At 41.5% G+C, this 20232-nt stretch overlaps 1 protein-coding gene across 10 annotated transcripts in view; it reads left to right on the top strand.

Moving 5' to 3' along the window:
* The window catches only part of rxraa (retinoid X receptor, alpha a), a 159617-nt gene that overhangs the window by 133169 nt on the left and 6216 nt on the right, over positions 1-20232 (top strand). For 6 of the 10 annotated variants that reach the window (XM_017492919.3, XM_017492923.3, XM_047161937.2 and 3 more), the window contains 6 exons: positions 4148-4307; positions 4417-4596; positions 7656-7840; positions 16368-16497; positions 17662-17794; positions 18382-18473. In XM_017492919.3, the coding sequence (XP_017348408.1) occupies positions 4148-4307; positions 4417-4596; positions 7656-7840; positions 16368-16497; positions 17662-17794; positions 18382-18473 (880 nt within the window). The remainder of the gene's footprint in view (positions 1-4147; positions 4308-4416; positions 4597-7655; positions 7841-16367; positions 16498-17661; positions 17795-18381; positions 18474-20232) is intronic. The other 4 variants (XM_017492920.3, XM_017492916.3, XM_017492918.3 and 1 more) reach the window with 3 other exon arrangements.

Genomic DNA, 20232 nt, shown 5'->3' with positions numbered 1-20232 from the left:
GTGGTAAAGAAAATTAGCTTTTAGTAGCTTTTCCTCTAGTGTTTAGTGTATTAGATAAATAATTGCGTATAATGTTTATTTTATACAGTCGTTTTAATGAAAGGTGCCAATAATTATACACACAAATATACCAAGCAGACCTAAACGGATGAAGATGAAAACGAGATGAAAACTAAGTGGTGGAACACATCCATCACAGGAAGTCTAGTCTAGGAAGTCTACAGGAAGTGTAGTTTACAACAACATCAACAAATAAATATAAAAAAAAATAAAATGATATTTTGTGTAATTTTTGAACTTAAATTGCCATGCATTGGAAGAATCTACTGATTGCAATGTTTGTAAACCGCACACTAAATCCAAGTTTCTTATTCTGCACTAAATGTCTTGACATCAGTGTGGTTTCATTGTTTTGAGCCACTGTGTTGCGATGAACCAGGATTCTTGTTTGTTGAAGCCCTGTCTTGTTTTGGTGGCATGTCTTGTCTGTGAGTGTCCTCTGGCCATCTGACTCTATGCAGCCGTCTCTACTACTCACATCAACACGTAGGTCGAGTGTTAACTGAGAAGTGACGGTGGTCCTTTCTTTCCAAATGGGGTCTTGACCTGAGCTGTCTTGCCCCTCTTGCTGTTAGCACCTTCACAGCTCCAGCGCTGTTGGACACGCATCCTCTTAATGTATTCATAATCAGAAACACTGTTAGGGCGCTTTCTGAATTTTTCATAGTGACAGCAAGCAAGTCTCCTGACCAATCAGGGAACAAGTTAGGGGCAAGCGAGAAAAGCAAACACAGAGGAGGCTACCAAGTGGAGCAACCAAAAAGTGTTCACCCTATCGTCCAGAGACCGTACAAACGTAAGTCGCTCTGGATAAGGGCATCGGCCAAATGCCATAAACGAAAATGTAAATGCTACAGGCATCTGTGGCCAGAAGCCGAGAGAGTAGTGGGAGGAAACACTACCCAAATGTGGGTGTCTGTGAGCTCATGTATGTGGAAGAGGGCTGATAGCACTTTCCTTCGAGAGTGTTACACTGCCAGGTGATGCTGTATGAGTAGCACCTGGAAACAATCTGGTGGGTTGACTTCACATGTCTCAGAGGAAGCACGTGTTAGACTTTACCGTCCCCGTCGGTACTGTAGCTGGCATATGACGGGAGAGCCGGTGGGTGGGAATTTTTCCAGGTGACCAAATGTGGGGAAAATTTACGTTGAGTAGAATATATTCGCTGGCAGTATTCCAATATTGAAATTTTCTAACTTTAATACTGATAATAATAAATCTAATCTACAGGGCAAGTTAATACAGCTTGTTAGCCGATACTAGCTAGGAAAGTTGTTACGGTGTTTCACATGAGACACTAGATTTTCATATGAGTACCAAAGGTACTCCAGGCAGCAATTTTTTTGTTGGGAAAAGCCAAAAAAAAGTATAGCTGCAAACATGTTTAGAAAAGGGGGGGACACAGTGTCTTAGGGTTGGGGGGTTGAACCCGTCCTCTGCCCTGTGTATGTGGAGTTTGCACGTACTCCGCGTGCTTCAAGGGTTTCCTCTGGGTACGCCAGTTTCCTTCCCCCAGTCCAAAGACACGCGTTGTAGACTGATTGGCATTTACAAATTGTCCGTAGTGTGTGAATCGGTGTGTGTATTTGTGTGCGATTGATTGGCACCCTGTCCAGAGTGTGCTTCGAGTTCTCTGGGATAGGCTCCAAGCTCCGCTGCGACCCCTTTTAGGATAAGCGGTATGGAAAATGGATGGATGTTTAGCGGGGGGGAAAAGATGTCTAATGAATAACGTGCTTTCAAGAGTGCGACATTATGAAGTTTGATTCGTATCTTTCAGTGAATTATCAGATCCAGTCAAGTACAGACATCTGCACACAGATTTCCCTGCTCAGACTGGTGCACCTCATCACGAGGATATTTCCTGACTCTCTCTCTCTCTCTCTCTCTCTCTCTCTCTCTCTCTCTCTCTCTCTCTGTCTGTGGAAGTCAGATCAGTCAGCTGGTTCAGACCAGTCAGCCAAAGCCCCAGAGCAAGAGCATCTCACACATTTCCAGCAACATAGTGCATAACATTTTCTGTTGTGGATTGGATTTTGGACATCAAGGATTTACATTTATGGCATTTGGCAGATGCTCTTATCCAGAGTGACTTACGTTTATCTCATTTATTCAACTGAGCAATTGAGGGTTAAGGGCCTTGCCCAAGGGTGGTAGCTTGGTAGTGCTGGGGCTTGAACTTCTGACCTTCTGATCAGTAACCCAGAGCCTTTAACTTGCATTTCAGTGTCATTTTTGCTCGGACGTAAACGTGAATAATCAAATAAATAAATAAAAGTTTGGATAATGAAAAAAACTAATAAAAGAGAGAGAGTGAGAGACATTATTAATGCACCATGAGCACTGGACATGTTGGGTGGTGATGATCAGTGAGGAAAATGATGAATTGCTGTTGATTGTAGCTTAGACCTCCCTCACGCGCTCTTATAAATCCATGCGGAACGCCGTAGGCCTCATTTCAGGATATTCATGTATGAACAAATCTCCCTCTGTGTCTGGATGAGTTCAACCCGGCACATTTTTGGCAAGGGTGTATTTTCGCAAGAAAAAAGAAACACAAGCCTGTCTTTATTCCACTGTCCTGTTCAATATTTTACTGCAGCTATCCTAGCATAGAATATTTGCACTGGCAGTGTTGAATGAGCATTAATGAGGCTCAGGACACATCCTGAAATGACTGAATCCCTAGAAAGAGAGAGCGAGAGAGAAAGAGAGAGGATGGAAGTAAGGGAGATGAACAGAGAAGGCATGTGAGCCTGAAAGCATGGGCCCGTCCCAAACGCATCTGCTTTAATCACATGAGAATCTCCATATGTCTTTCCAAACTCAATCAAAGGCCAACATTCACAGGCCGCATTGTTTCATTATGTGTCGGATGGGAGTGAAATAGAACGCAGGTTTACTTTAGCTAGGAATGGGGAATATGACCGGTGTCCAGGTTTTTAAAACAATGGGATAGGAAAAGAGGGTTGAAGAGAACATTAAGGTGTGGCACCAGCTAATTATGTATCCTTCCATTATATGTGACGTCACACCGTGTGCCATTTTTGCTGCCATGTTGAGGACTGAATAGGGGATTGTGACTTTGTCTATGTCTACATAAAGTACTTCAACAAGCAGTAGTGCTAGCTCCCTATAATATGGGACAAGTTTATCTCAGCGGGAAGACTTATTAACATTTAGCAAAAGTTAGTTACCTGATTATAAACGATAAGATCCAGTAGGCTTCTGTGGTTTTAAATGCTTTGAGGCTCTCTCCAGACCAGGTTGTGTATGAGATAAATGTATTTCAAGTTTAAGTGGAATTGGCGGTCTTTCACCTCTATTTATGTTTGTGTTGTGCACCCAAGTCTGAAATCCCAAATTTTGTTCTTTGATACAAATTTATTGGCCTTAATTCTATTACTGTCTGACCCTACCTCTGTATTGTCACCTTGTCATAAGACTATGAGATAACTTACAGGAAATGAGAGCGGCAGCTTCCTGAGGGGCTTGGATATCATCCCGCCCAATAGGGCCACAGTTGCCCTCAAAAGTAGGCTATTTATCTATAAAGCCCATGTTGTATTTTTTGGAGTACCACTGGGACATCAGCATATTGCACGCCTGTAATATTAGGTACTGTACATCTGATTGACGAAGTTTCTACATTGGCTTTTACATCGACGAATGTCTTGCCTAATACATAAGACTAGCTGCAATGTTTGACATCATGGCTCCCGTTATACAGTTGAATCATTGATGATGAACCCTGCTGAAGGGTTTTCCTTTCAAGTATAGTAGGGCTTTTGACGAACCCTTTTTCTCAGAGTTTAAATATTGCGATCGATATTGTGCATTGTAAAAATGGCTTAAAGTATCGTGTGTGTAACAACTCCTGGCCATTTAGTATCTACACTCGTTAACAAATAAGGTTAGATCTAGAGCCCTTAAAGGTTCTTTATCTTGTCCCTGAATCCCAAGGGTTTCTCTATCAGAGTAGAACTCCGTATGGAAAAGGAGAAGCCTTAGCTGTCCAAAGAACCCTTAAAACCCCCGTTTAAGAGTGTATCTAAACAGGTTTGTGTTGTTTTTGTGCGTATATATGTTACAGTTGAACTCGCCGATGAACTCCGTGAGCAGCTCAGAGGACATCAAGCCTCCGGTGGGCATAAATGGCATGATGAAGGTGCCAGCGCAGTCTTCGGGGACCCCTCTGTCTCTCACCAAGCACATCTGTGCTATCTGTGGAGATCGCTCCTCTGGTATGCATACACAGCAGTACGAAAATAAAAAGGATAAATACTCACGTGCATTTCGTGAATTTGTGACCTGTGTGTTCAGCCGAGTTTGACGGATATGCTGTCTCCTCAGGTAAACACTACGGCGTCTACAGCTGCGAGGGCTGCAAGGGGTTCTTTAAGAGAACCGTACGGAAGGACCTGACCTACACCTGCAGAGACAACAAGGACTGTGTGATCGACAAGCGCCAGCGAAACCGCTGCCAGTACTGCCGCTATCAGAAATGCCTAGCCATGGGCATGAAGAGAGAAGGTACAGCAGATTACAGAGAGGACGGAAACATAGCACACGTCCTCTTTTATACTCTGATACAGAGCTTAGACGTATCCATACTCTACTGTATGCTGCAGTGAGTGCAACTTAAACCACGCGGAATGTTGTTATTGTGGTTTCTGATATGTATAATGAGATCATTTGTGTAGTGAGTACAGCAAATCAGCCGTTCACCGTTAGCTGACTCCACTGAAAACGTGCAAGTTGATGCATGGCAGTGATTAAAGATTCAATGACCTTGGACGTTGACGAGATCAGACTCTTAATTAGTGCGTCGATAGACACGCTGCCTTCTGATTCAGCAACTGTGATATGTGAGCAAGACTATACAGGAGGCTTGTGTTACTGTGATAAGCATCCATAGTGGACTCTGGATGTTGTTGTAGGTTATCCTGGCCTTTAAAAGAGCAGTTTGTCCTTTTTAGTGCCCTCTGCTGCTTAACAGGTGCATTGCAGTCAGTGTTTTCCTGTGTTTTGGGGGGGCATAGCGGTAGGGTTTGTACATAAAACATAAACTTCTGGTTTATGCACACCTTATTCAGGTTTAAATGAAAATTCAGATACAGATACGGATATTTGGAGCACTAAACAGATCCAGATCCAGTGACATTGTATTAAAGCCCTAATAAATATGCCTTATGCCTTATTGTCTGAAAAAATCCACATGGATGAACTACAGGTGGAACTAATTTCAGTAGCCCGAAATGATACTGTTGAGCAAGGAAGAAGAACTAAGCATGTCACACTCAACAAAGTTAATAAGGTCAAGATTGGCCATGCCAAAATAGAAGAGTTATTTGTGTTAATCTTTGCTTCCTGGTGGAGGAACAGCTCTGTTATTGTTAATGATAGTACTCATTTCAGACCTGGAATAATGTACACAGTAGCCTAAAGACTCTGGGCTCATTCTAATGTGATATTGCAGATCACAGACTCCCTATCTTTGTCTTTAAATGACTTTTATAAGGCAAGGGACGTTTCTAAAAAATAACCGAGTAGTCGTTTAAACTGATGGATGGGGGTATAAAAGGGAAATGAAGGGGTCGGAATGGGCAGGAGCGATAGGACATCGCCCCTGGGATGAGACACAAAGATGATGCTTCTGCTGTACTAAAAAAAAAATGTTTAAAAACAGGATCGCAGTAAGCCAAGTGCAAGGGAGGAGGCAAACCAAGAGAAAATGTGTTTACCCCTATGTAGGAGGACATTAGCACTTTTAGTATGTTAGTCACACTCATTCTCAAGAGAACGAGATGGAAGACTTCGTCAGCGCTGGGTTTACTTCCAAAAGCTTTACTTGCTCTTTTTTGGTAATGCCTTTTGACAGGAGAGTATCATGTTCTAATCCAAGAGCTCTTCTCCTGTTCAGACAATGAAGCTTATATATCATAGCTTTGTCTATACAAGTACCCTGCTGACAAAACAGTTTAGTTTAGTGTGAATTTCATGCAGGTTTATGCTGGAAGGATTGGTTTAGCTGGTTTCCTAGTATGGACAACTAGCAAACCTGTTTTTTCTAGCAGCGTTATGAGTACGAGACGCCCCAGGTGTGTCTAGCTTTAAGATTCATTGAACATGACTGACAGATCAGATCAATAATTCCAGTTAGCTGGAAGCTTGGAGTTATTGTGCGTGAACTATTCAAACCTCTTTTACATTATATCCCACTCAGCACCTACTGTTTACCTACTAGACTTCAAGTACACTGCATGTACTTAGAAATGCATATGTGCCGTGCCTTCCTTGACCCGAATGCACCTCTTCTCTTGGTCGGTTTGCTCGAACAGCCCATAAGCCCTCCCCCTCGTAGCCCGAGGCAGAGGAAGAGCAGGGCTGCGCCAAACCCGAAAAGGGCTGAGTGAAACTGCAGGAAAACAGGATTAAATGAATTTATGCTCTCCTCCTTCTCCGAAGGAAATAAAGCTAACGTGATTTCAGGCCACCTCACCTCTCACTGACTCCACGAGAAGTATTCTACCCTTGGGCTGACCTCCAGAAGCAGACAGTTTCTGTAAAGTGGGGCCCCCTTTTTCCTCCTGCCCCGAGGGCCCCTTCACCAAGCCACTACTGTGATTCAGCGGCGAGGAAATAGCACGGGATGAAAGAAAACCTAGAATGTGTGTGGCATGTGTGGGTTTCCACATATGTGCAGAATGGGAGCCATATCAGGAGAAGGTTTTTGGATGAACAGAGTACCACACATGCAGAAACAGAAAGAGAGAAAGAAGTTCCCGGATCTGTTTGAGGCCTGAAGTGCGGTTAGTTCTGCCTTGGCCACAGTTAGACAGAGTGTCTGCTCTGCACTCTAACCACTTTCTGTTGGTCTGCTCGAGCTCATGAAATGCCCGATCCATTAAACTAAACACTGTGGCCAGGTTAGAAACGAAACACTCCACTGTGCCATATTCCGTCTGTCTATGACACGTCTATGAAAGTGTGAATCGGAAGCTTGGGTCCACAATATCGCTGGCTACTGCTTAATATTCTTCCGCTCTGGTGAAGCAAATCCAGGGGCTCTGTGATCTGTTAGAGTTACCGTTAAGGCGGACGTGCCAACGTCTACAATTTAGTCTTTAAGACCGTAGACACGTGAGTACTCGTAAACAGTCATTCACTGAAGGGGAAAGGACGCAGAACATGAAAGGCACATTTACTTTTATTAGTGATCACTTTTGCTTCATGCGAGTTGATTAGGTGAACTCTGACCTGTGAATTCGCAAACCTCAGTTTTGTAAACCAGTAGAAAACAAGAGGGCAAGCCGATGGTATCTGGTTGGGAAAAAGCACAGGGTAGATGTTAGCATGGAGCGACACTCTTTAGAGTTTATATAATTAAATTATGTTTTTTCTCCTGATGCCTCATGCTCATTATACATATTTACCTGAAGTGTGTACTACTCGGTAGTGTTAATAAAATAAACCTGTCCTGCCATTGTCAGAAGGCTCTGCAGATTTTTTTTTATGTTGGAAAGGGTTACATTTCTATTTTTTTATGTGCTAATATTGACAGTGTAATCAGCAATACTGAATGGACCCAGTTTTTTTGCATACAGCCGTTCAGGAGGAGCGCCAGCGAGCCAAGGATCGAAATGAGAATGAGGTGGAGTCAAGCAGCAGCGCTAACGAGGACATGCCCGTGGAGAAGATCCTAGAAGCCGAACTCGCCGTTGAGCCCAAGACCGAGACGTACATCGAGACCAACCTGGGTGTGCCATCCAATTCGGTGAGTAAGCAGCTTTTGTGGCCACACCCCGAATACGAGCTTCTCTCAAGACCCTAAACTTTATTAAAATGTAATTGTTTGTGATTAAAGCCTTTCCAAGGGAGATTTATTTTATGTCTGATCTTAAATTTTTGTGGTTTTAATGCATTATATTAAAATGAGCATACTTTAATGATAGGCAAGTGTTGTGTCATAAAATATATGCAGGAAAAGGGGAGGACTCTGTATGGTTGGAGGCGTTTCTAATTTGCATATTGGTAGAATCTGGATTTCTTGATGAGGATAAATGTGTACCTTTTTGTGTTGTCTAATGCCATTACCTGACACCGATAAAATTCTTCAATATAGGCTAAAATTGTGTGGTCTTCAAAATATTTTATGTAATGACTTTGTAATACAGCTTGGTTTTGTCTTTATTCTGGTGCAAGTTTATTTCAGTCTGAATGTTTTGTCTGTAGGTATCGTTTTATTTTTCTTATTCACAGAGCTCCTATTTGTCACACCCACAGATGCTTTAGCTATGACCCAGGTACAATAAAACCCAGACAAAACATTTAGACCAAAATAAACATATGTACATCAAAAAGCAAAGAACATTATAGAGTTCTAAAGATAATAAAGACTGAGCAGAAGAGAAGGGGACGAGGCTGGAATAATAGTGTTACAGTGTTTTGTAAGATTTGAAAGTGGAGACACAGTTGCAAGCACGGATTAGTTGTGGTCGTGAATCACAAGGTCTTTGGAGGTTCTGAGTTAAATTATCTTTATCCCATAGATGACGAATGAGGATGGTGAGCAGACCAGACACGTTAGTGTCCAGCATGCGGTTCTTCAAGGCGCCACATGCCTGAAAAAACATTCAGATATGGGAAAGTGGGAAAGTGTATAGGGGAAGTTGAAATATCTTGCCTTCCCATCCATTACTCCCACTCGCTTAGCTCAATCTGCGGAGTCTTTAATTTTTTTCCGTGTGAAGAATTGAGTTTATCCTGTTGATCAGCATGTCATACGTTCAAGAAACTTTAAAAGTGTAGTCTAAGCATTCTCAAATAACTGCAGTGTAAATCAGAGATCTGAATGCAGTTCTGGCATTATATACCTGTCACCACGATTTATTGTTTCTCTTAGATGTTCCTTCATTTGAGTAGATCTACTGTAGTAATATTGGATATCTGCACTGCCTTTGGAGTAACTTGTTACATGAGCTCCACAGGAGCTGGTTCGCATTATTTCTGTTTGGTTTGTTCCTCATTTAATCGATTTCGAAACAGCAGCCCTGTGATGCTGGCCAAGAGGTGCGGACTGGATTCATGCAGAATGGATTCATGGGGAATAATGTATTAAGGTGGGCATTTATTTCAACTGACAGAAGAGCCTTATACCACAGTTTTGCTGAATTCTCCATTCTGATTGGTCAGTAGGGGTTGATTCTTTTTCTATAACAGCAATTTTGAGAGTATGACTGTAATTCAAATCACAGTTTTACATTCATACACTTCTTCAAATATGTTATTGTTATATATAGTAGTATAGGTATTAGTTCTATTATTATTTCTGTCGTAACAACTAGTATGGTGGACGTTCCATTTAAAAAAAATATGCAGTTTAAAAAACAAATATGCATTGATTATGGTGACATTTTGTGTAAGGACATGTTTGTTTACCATTTTTGGAAGGAGTCTCCAGTGTCGATGGTTTGTAGCAGTCCCAGAGCTATATTTGTTCCTGTAAATTTTCTGCCATGGGAAAGTCTTCGTGCAGAGAAGACTTTGTATTTACTGGTTTCCCAGTAACATGAAAAGCTGCATTTTGGCTTCAAGAAAAAAAAAAAGAGAGAGCGGTTGTTTACGGAACAAATGTTTATAGCTCTAAGAGAACTAACATGTTTTTCAGGCATTCCACAACATTAAATTGTTAAATTTCAGAAGTGGTTAAAAAAAAAAAAAAAAAAAAAAAGGTGTAGGAAAAATCTTAATTATTAGCAAAAACACTTCGGGACATGATTTTTAGGAAAATAATCAACTTTGGGTTGGTAACAGTAACTCTGCTTCACATCAGGTCACATCACACCACTTTTTCGTCGATTATTTTCCTATAACAGCACACCCTGAGGTGTTTTATTCCTTACCAGTCACAGACAAGGCAAGGTCTCTGTTGTTTGAGGTTCTGTTTAGGACAGCTTGAGTTTTCACCCTCAGAGGTTGGTAGCAGTCATGTGAAAAAACTTGCTAGTTCCATCTAAAACATGCTGATGATGATGATGATGATGATGATGATCTCCAAGAGCCGGTGTCTAGTCACCATGAGCCAACATCTAGAAGATCTCCGGCTCAGAGTCGAATGCAGTGTGTTCCGAGCTATAGAGCAACATTTCTTTGCCTGCTTTCACACAGATTTACACACAGAAAAAGTCCAGCCTGGAAGTGTTTTTTTGGAGACAGAGACAGAGAAGACAGCAGTGCTTAGTGAGAAAGCGAGAGAGAGAAGGAGAGTCTGGGAGCTTCTTTGGGACTGTCCTGAAAGTGAAGGCAGTGGTTAAGCGAGTAAATGGGGTTTATTTTTGGAGTATGAGAATGCATGAGCAGTAGCGGGTGACATTGGGGAGATGTAGAGGGAGGAGAACTGCCTCTGGGGAAGACACTAGAAAGCACTCCATCACAGTATCGTTTGTGAAGACACACACTCACTAGAAATGGTGCTTCAGCATGGAGGCATATTTGGCTCCCTTACGCAATAGATTTGTTTATCTCTGGTAGGGATGATGGCTTGTGAAATATAAAAATGTAAGATAAACAACTAACCACGACAGCGTGAGCTATTTTAGATGAGCTGGGACGTCTGTTCCCATGTGGTATCCATGCTCATGACAGGCAGTGTCAGATGAAACGTTGACTCATTCTCCCCCGCTCCCTTGCTTGTTTGGTCTCTTCCTCCTTTCTGTGCTCTTTTAGGAGCTACTGTCCTGTGCACTAATTAATCACAAGGCTTCGTCCCCAAATGCACCACGCTGGGGTAGGGCCGAGCTGAACGAACTGGGTTTAGCTCATGGTGACCTAGCTCAGGAGTTAAACAGGCATTAGTAACATACCTCCATTCAGGCAAGGAAGGGACTTCAGTGTGTTCTATCCTTACATCCTTCTATTTCCTGTCCAGCTCAGTCTTTCTCTCTGTGTTGGATTGATTGGTCTCCATGTGACATAATTCATTCTCTCATGTTCTCGGTCTCAGTTTTTTTGTGGTTGTTGCAGCGAAAAATGCTTGAGTTCGTGGCAACTTTTTGAAAAAAAATTTCGATACATTTTGCAGAGTTTTTTGTACTTTTTTAGTGGAAAACTACTTGAATTGGCGAAATAGCAATTCCACAAAATTGTTTTGCACAGTTTTTCGAGACCATTTAGCTGTACTCACATTCGACAGACATGAATCGAAGAGGGCTTTGGCTGAATACGCGTCGTAATGACGTCACGTGACGTGTCTTGCTTGACCAAAATCTGCAGAAAATCTGAGGTAATTTAGAAAAATCGCAAGGTCCTCCGAATAGTGCATTGTTTGCTTGATTGTGTGTTAATTTCTACGATCACAAAATCGTGAAATCCTGAGGGAGTGCCATAATGTAATTGCTTTTTCAGAGTATTGCGAGTCAGATTATCCAGATGCACCTATGATGGTTTTTCAAATATTCCCTTTCGTGTAGTGAGTTATAGCGCTGTTTGTGAATGTAAAAAGCCTGCAACATTTCAAAAATCAAAGCGCACGAAAAACGGAGTTATTGACTCTCAAAAGAAGGAATCGATTCTGAACAGCTGAAACGTGTCTTTAGTAATTCCAGACTTTCTTCCTGTACTAACCTACATTAGGTTTGTAACAAAAAGCCCTGCCTCTGGTCTTCATCGGCTGCTCGCTGACAGACGGAGCTGAAACTCGTTACGGTGGTGGGTGTTTCCTTTTTGAAACGCGCTGTCAGTGGTAGACCAATCACAACAGACTCGGACATCTGACCAATCAGAGCAGAGAATGCTCTCTGAAAGGAGGAGTTTAGAACGGATCATTTAACGAGTCGTTTGTGACACTGAGGGGGAAAAAAGGTGATGCTGCCATTTAAAGTGTTTTTTGACCTCGGATGCATGTAAATCTATTGTATGAGACCTTGAAAACAAAATTAGGCACGTTTCAAAACCATAATAGGTGCGCTTTAAATAGATTTTTTTGGACACTTCATTCAGATCATTTAAATTAACTGAGGAAAGGGGTCCAAGCACTTGCATTTATGTAAAAATGCAGACCGATGAACTGCACCTGCAATGTACTGTACCAAAAATAAGAGTAATATGATGATTATACAGTATTAATGAGAAGACGGCAAGCATTCAAACAATCATCTAATAGTTCATTCATTCTTTCATTCATTCATTAAATCACTCAGTCACCTTCAGTAACGGCTCCTGATCAGGGTGGATCGGGAGTCCATGCTGGGAACACTTTTCTAATTTAACAGTAAGGTTTCCACCCTCATTATCCAGCAGCTTAAGAATAGCACTTGATTAAGCACATGGTTTTTGCACAATAGATACAGTAACAGAAAACGTCAACCTTAGGCAGTTGTAAAATTAAATGACTTTTAAGATGTGTAGAATGTCGTAGCATGTTCCTGGACACAAAATTCTTCATTTTATTTTTTACATTGTGTATAGATAGATACGATTGAATATAGTCATTCATTGTGCACGCAATCAAGGTAATTTGTGTGCATTGAGTTGTAAACTACCCCCCCCCCCCCCCACACACACACACACACACACACACACATTTTAAAAATTCTATTTCAGTATTAACTCTTCACCCCATGTACTGAATACAGCCCGAATTCAGATAAAGAGACATTGTTTGTCCAATGTCTTCTTACCGCTCGAGTGCTGTTTTGGCTGAATGCCCATGCAAATCTCTCACGCAACACGCACAATGCCCCAACCCTCTCATCTCACCCAACACAGTCTTTTTCTCCCCATCGTCACTCAGCTGTAATTGGGTTCTAAGCAGTCTATGAAGCACTAACATGTGTTGCACTGTGCTCTCCGCCCTTCATGAAAATTTCATAACACGACATGCATGCTAGGCATTTCTGTAAGAGGCAGGCTATACGGATCGGACATGAATAATGCACATGGAACAGTTTTGATTTGTTGAGGGGGAAAAACAGTTGTTTTGTCGTGGGCAGTGAAGTGACTGCTCAAATCCAAACTCATGAGCTTCGGTTTTTACCTTTTTTACCGAGTAGTCGCTCTTTGTGCATGGCAGATTCTCATAAACTGGTCATGCGGTCAGCTACGTCCTAGCCGCTCTCGCTCAAACACACTTGCAGTGTAAAAGCAGAGAAATGAGTATCGGCTTATTTTCACATCACCCTTAACCTCATTGTGCTCAGAGGCTAAAATGAGAACACTGAGGCTTTGTGGATGGAAGGGGCGTGACCATATACCAAAATGACATACCATGATAAAGAAATCAAATGTTATTTCCAGTTGCATCACATGTCTTAAAATGTTCAAAAAGATTTTTGTGGCTTTTTTTTTTTTTTTGTAAACATGAGAGACTAACGTATTTGTATTTTAGTATTAATATCATAATACACATGTCATTTATTTAAAGGAGCAGTGTGTCATTTTTAAAGCCCTCGTCTGCTCACAAGGCAAACACTCGCACACTCTTCCCTTTCTCCTCAGTTGGGATGATGCCTTGTGTGTTGCTGTTAATAAGGAAAAGTTGCAATTTCTGGCCCAGAAAACGTTAAATTATTATTATTTTTTAACAGTTTTTCTAAGCTTGCTCTAATATTATATGAATATGAAAGGTCTATAAACACTTTTAAAGATTACAGGTTTCATCTTTAATGGTCATTTTGACAATATAAAGTTCCAAAGTGGTTCCATGATATGCTGAAACTGCTTAATTAGGTTGAATTTTCCCTATCATGTAGATAATATAGTTAAAGCCATTTTGTGCAGTTGAGACAAACCAATCAGGCCAGCGTGATGTCTTTATCACCTGTCTTCATGCCCGTCTGCCTAGTGTTGCTGCGTGAGAGAAAGTGAGAGAAATGGGGTCAGGGTAAACACTGCTCACAGAGCCATGCATCATTCATAAGCATACCCATGTTTAACTAGAACTGTGGGAGCTGTATTCTTCATGGAGGTTCTCTGCTGCTGCTCCATTCACGTTCGTCTCGCTGCTTTGTGAATGAGTGATCTATTTGTTTATATATGTAAAAATAAAAACTCGAGGAGAGGTGTACATAGCCATGATGTGATGTGATGTGATGATCTGATATATTTCTTCACTCGGGAGTCTGTGAAGAAATGGCTGCATCCGACGGTTTGATATCTTTGGTATTTTATGTTTGATCTGCAGCCTCCAGAGCTTGTGTTTTTTTTTGTTGTTGTTGTTTTTTTTTAAACAGCAAGTGAATAATTGAAGATCGGCATGAGCTTCGGCCTAAAGCCGGTCTGCAGCTCAACTTCTATAATAAAATAGACCCAGAACATCCGCCTACTGATTCCCAAGATTGTTCTAAGATTTAAGAAAAGTTTTTTTATTCAGTTGTAGGAATTTTGTTGTTTTGTGGGAAATGGAACTGATGTGTTGTGTGTGGGTGTGTGTGTGTGAGAAAGTGATTTGTGTAAGTTCGAGGCCTCATGATGTTTTTTTCTATACTATAATAAACGTTTTGTGCTCTCACGATATGTGCATTACTTGCCTCAGAATTTTTTTTGCCTCTTTATTTTCAATAAGGAGTTGCAAAATATTAAAGTTTAACTGATTGTACATGAAATTGCAACCCACAGAACCTAACTCGCAGCACAGCGGGCAGAAAAATTGAGCTGGTTTTCATTTTATGTAAATTGCAAGCGGCAATCTTACAGAACCTCATGAAGCATCTGGGATCTCTGCAATCATTTTTTTTTATTTTTTTTTTATTTAAATAATCTAGTAGAAGGTTTCCCCAAACGATATAATATTCATCCACCCATATTGTCACCTGTGTATTTTTATACCAAGCAAAATATAAGCATTAAAATCAGCCTACGCATGAAATGAAATAAAATGAAATGACCCAATGATAGAAATTATTATAGTAATTATTACATTTGTAAACAAAAACAAATTTTTTGCAAAATTTTGTATCTTTCATATTTAAATCGCACATTTATTTATTTGACAGATGACTCACAGTGCAGGCAGAACGCAGTCTTCTTGGAATAATGATGTTTCTCAGGCATTACAGTAAATGAAATGAAATCACAGACTTAATCACCACATAATCATCATGCTAGTCATCAAAAAGTGTAACTACGTTCTGTCTGTAGTACTGATCAACTAGGGGAAGTTTAAGTTTTACTAAATATCACTTTAAGTTTAAGTTTTACTAAATACCACTCAATATATATTGGATTATGGTTCATTCGAGGTCTATCACCATCTGTTTATAAAAAGCAAGTTTTACCTTTGAAAAAAAGGCCAGGATATATGAGGGATTGATTTTTCCCAGGAGTCTTTCCTGCTTTTAAAACATGCTCATATTGATCCAAATGTCCCGTTGAATCATGTTTGTGGTACGACCACTTTAGACACAAAGGCACTCAAATTCTGTTTGCTCACATCCATTCACATACGCACCGCTGATGCTGCTCTTCACTCCTCCGTTCGCGCTCTCTCGTTCTCTCATTCCTGTCTTTAGAAAAAAAGTGCCGTCTTCCATGAGAGTTTATCATCGGATTCGTTCGTGGCTCAATAGACCGACAAGAACAGGGAGTGCGCATGGGGTGCCAATATTTATGGATTCATTTATGGATTCATCAGTATTTATGTTTTTTGTTGTTGTTTTCTTTTTTGCTACAGTGATTATCGGAGACACCTTATTTTTCTCGGAAAAGAAATGGCCATCCCATCCACTGACATACGCTAGTCTACCAGCTGGGATTTTCTAATTAGCAATGTTGATACCTCCGTGTGCGAGAGGAGTTGATTTTCTCAGTAAATTCACCGTTGATAAATTGTCACGCTGAATGAATCTCTTCTTGCTGCGGCTGCCCCGAGGACCCTCCTAGCGAGAACGTTTCGAGCGCCTTTCTGTCCGGCTGAGCTTCCTGCAGGAAATGCTTGCTTGGACACAGTGGATTTTTAACGCTGCCTCTCTGCAGGTATTTCCTGAAAGGCTCGAGCAGAAGCATTGTTGCTTTTGCCTTCCTGCATGGAGGGGATTACTCATCGGCCTCCAAGCTTCACACACGCACATGATGAGCTGTCAGAAAAGCCCTTTTGCTCTGTTAATCACTGCAATCTGCACATATATACAAACAAGCCCACTTCCACCGTCTGCATTCAAAATGAACAGCACAGCTTAGGTCTCGAGTGTAGGAGCCGTCTGTCAGCATGTAGTTAGGAGTCTAGGAGGCCTGTTTGTTTACTTATTGCCGCCCTAGAACCATCAGCTATGTATCTGATGTTCACTCGTTCCTGTGTCTCTCCACAGCCCAATGATCCAGTCACTAATATCTGCCAGGCGGCAGACAAACAGCTCTTCACCCTGGTGGAATGGGCCAAGAGGATCCCGCATTTCTCTGAACTGCCTCTGGATGATCAGGTCATCCTGCTGCGAGCAGGCAAGTGCACTTACACGCTTATGCATACACGCCGGAGCACTCCTTCTCTTGACAGGCACAATACACAAATCTTGTAAATCGGGCTTTTGGGATTTGTTGTAATATTAGTGGAGAACAAATACCTCAAAAGGTTAAACCAGGGGTATTCAACTAAATTTTATTAAGGTCCAAGTACATCAAATTCCTTATATTTAACCAAAATGATACTGTAATCAACCTTCTGGATGGTCATGCCATTTTAAGAAAAAACATAAATGCTTCAGGACCATGGTGTACCATTTCATGACGAACTAGTAGGGAGAATTTAATGCACAGGAAGGCTGGTTACTCAGGCTACATGAAAACTCTCAGACCTTTTGAGAGTAAGTGCCAATCCACAGTTGGATAAATTCCACTTCACCTTCACCTCCAGCTCTTCCTTGCAGTCTGAAAAAGGAATTTGTCTATAAAGCATTTTGGTTGTTCGGGTCGTTAAACTTTAAGCGTTGTATGTCAAGGTGACTGGTATAGTCTCGTAAATGTTGTGCCACTCATCCGAGTAAAACAATTCCCTAAAGATGAGTGGTGATATGTAATGTGCTGAACTAACGCCGCATTCGACTTACCTCAGAAGTGGGAAGTCGGAGCTCGAAATTCCATGTTTTGACTTCAGTGCATTCGAGCTAGAAAGTGGGTTGGGGGTGGACTTGGGACACCTCCATGTTCGTCTTTTGTTAGCAACAAGATAGCTAGCTAACTGTGCTGTGTGATGTATATTTTCCTTGTCAAAACTACTATCTGTATAGTCAGTATAGTCAGAATATGTCTGTATGTTGACTACCAGTCAAAGCAAATACTAGTGTATATACATTATAACTCATTTAGAAATAAATAAGCGCTACTGTGTTTCCTGTTGACGCTGTTGATTTGATTTGACGTCAATTGCTGAACTCGGGGTCGAGGACGCCTTCCCGACTTTCCGATCGGGAATGCCGACTTGAGTGGGTTTTTTCTTTGGTTTTTCCTAGTTTGAGGTTGGAAAGTCCGAGTTACGGGGTTTTGTTGTAAACTTGAAGGTCTGGTGGTGGTGTGCAGATCTGTACTTCGAAGGCAGACTTGAAAATGCTCTTCATTTGCTTTCACATCATGTGTCATATCATTTTGTTGTTGTTGTTCTCTCTCCAGGCTGGAACGAGTTGCTCATTGCGTCGTTCTCGCACCGCTCCATAGCCGTAAAGGACGGCATTCTGCTGGCCACTGGGCTTCACGTGCACAGGAACAGCGCCCATAGCGCCGGAGTAGGAGCCATATTTGACAGGTCAGTGGTCACAAGTGCACAGGTTTTTAGAACACTTCTGATCTATAAACGATCTCGAGCAAATGCATAATGAAACTGGTAAATAATTCCACTATAGTATTAGGAGCATTGCATTTTAGTTCTTCGGTGGTGAACTGATACGCAATGAGGTTCGTTTAAAAATGCCAGGACGCAGACATGATTTCATCGAGTCTTAACACAAGGGCAGGAGAAGGAACCTTGGCATTTTCGCCAGCAGACTACAGAGAGAGAAGGGCAGAAAGCACGAGCTCTTTTATTGATTAACATCAGTATTCATTAAAGATTCACATACGCGGGTGGCACAGGTCACGCAGAAATAATGAGCTGCTCAGACAGAAAGTGCAAAAGGAAATCCATTCGCGTGTCATTTTTGCTGGAAGTTGAAGCAGCGGGGCAGTTGAGCCACCGTGCCTGTGGGCTGTGCACTATAAATGCCTGGACTGACCTTCTCATGCTTTTCACCAGAACGATCATGACAAGAAGGAACACTGTAAATCAAGCAGCAAGACATTTCTCCAGATGGAGAGGGGTTTTAAACACAGTGTGTCCTTTTTTTTTTTCCACAGAGTGCTCACAGAGTTGGTGTCAAAGATGAGGGACATGCAGATGGATAAAACAGAGCTGGGCTGCCTACGAGCCATAGTGCTGTTTAACCCAGGTGACATTCTGGACACACACCACCTCCTCGTGAACCTCTGCTTTTTCCTCCTGACCAACCTTATCCCATTCTCCTGCTCCTTGAGTCTTTCTTGTTCTACCTTCTTCTCTATCCTTCCTTTCTTTTCAACTTGAGTAGATCACTTTACATATTACAGCAGATATACTGTATATGCAAAATAATGCTAATGCTATCTGCTAATGCATCAGTAGGTCGACTTGCTAAACATTCTTCACTGAATTCTCAACATTTTGTATGAATCAAATAGTGAATTTATTTCTCATTACCTCATATGCTTGTGGCTTTTCACCTCCTAATTCGGTTTCATTTTTACCCGAGAGTCCGATCCACTCAGATTAGTGACTGTCTGCTCCACTCACTCGAAACGGGAAATAAAGCTTCCCGCTCATTAGACCTGATTTTTGATGAGTGCAAAGCATGAGCAGCATTGTTCGCGTATTCTCCTGCATACCTTTTGTACACCTGGAGGATTCAAATAAACATCCACTAGATGACTAGAGTCGAAGCATCCCTGTCCATAGAGTTTCCATGTCGACCTGTCAAATATTTAGCAATTCCATGCCATATTTGTTTCTGTGCAGTAGCGTAGAGATGTTAAACACACCGACGAGCTCAGGTCAGACTTTCCGCTGTCATCGTGATTTGTGCCATGAGCTGCATCGCAAATTGAATTTACATTCCAAATTTTTTATTAATCTACAAGATCCAGGCGGTAAACAAAACAGACGGTAAGGTAAAAGACTATATGATAGGGTTTTTACTTTCAAACCCTAATCGTAAAAGCATTGCTTTTTTCTCCAGACATGCACAATCAACGCACGATACACCCGGCCTTACACATGCTCTTGTCTAATACTGTACTTTTCCTGGAGCGTTACGATCAACGCTACATCTTTTGTACCTTGAGTACATACCTTTCTTTTGGAAACGTAAATGTTGTATACTTCTGAAAATAATTTAAGATCAAATATTAAGTATGACTGATGTGCCTTTAAGGCTTTCATGTAAAAACTAATTAAAGCTACATACCATGCACCTTCTGAGATAAAAAGACATAGTAAATGTACAAAAATATCACGTTATTGGTACGGTTCCAGCGACGAGGAACGGTACAGGTTAGCGCCTTTATTTCTGAGCGTGCAGGCTCTCTCACAGGATGATTCCTCTAGATATTGTAGGCCAGTGGACAGAGCAAACACACTGTTTAATGAGTCCTGGCTCAACAGACAAAGCAAGCACTTTTCTTTTTTCTGCAGATGGCCGAGTGCTTTGTGCCTCTGCTCGTCCTCTTTAAAGCGAGTTACAGAATTACTGCTCCCATTCTCCTAATTAGGAGCTCTCTGAGGAGCACTACATAGAGCTTGATTGAGGTGTGAGCACAGAAGAAAGAAGAATTCGCTCGCTGCCGTACGGCGTGTTTTGTCGGAGTTCACCCCTAGCAAATGAGTACTTGAATACTTTCCCCTAAGCCAAGCAAAATAAAAAACTGAGCTCAGTCCAGACTGCGATCTGCCAGTTGATGACTCCTACTCTATATTAATCACACACTTCGCTTCATTAAACCTATTATCATGCTGTATGAGTTTTCAGCATGATGTCATGTTCGTATGCACTTCTGATGTTAACAGTGTTGAAGAATCTGTTGTCACTTCCTGGCTTTAGAACCTGAATGGGTTGTGAGGTCGTGTAAAGAACTGTCGTTTCTGAAAGTTCCATATATTAACCCCTTAAAATACAA

Source organism: Ictalurus punctatus, chromosome 18 (genome assembly GCF_001660625.3).
Source record: "Ictalurus punctatus breed USDA103 chromosome 18, Coco_2.0, whole genome shotgun sequence".
Lineage (NCBI taxonomy): Eukaryota > Metazoa > Chordata > Actinopteri > Siluriformes > Ictaluridae > Ictalurus > Ictalurus punctatus.
Note: the sequence above shows the minus strand (reverse complement) of the source record. Positions and strands in the feature narration are given on the sequence as shown.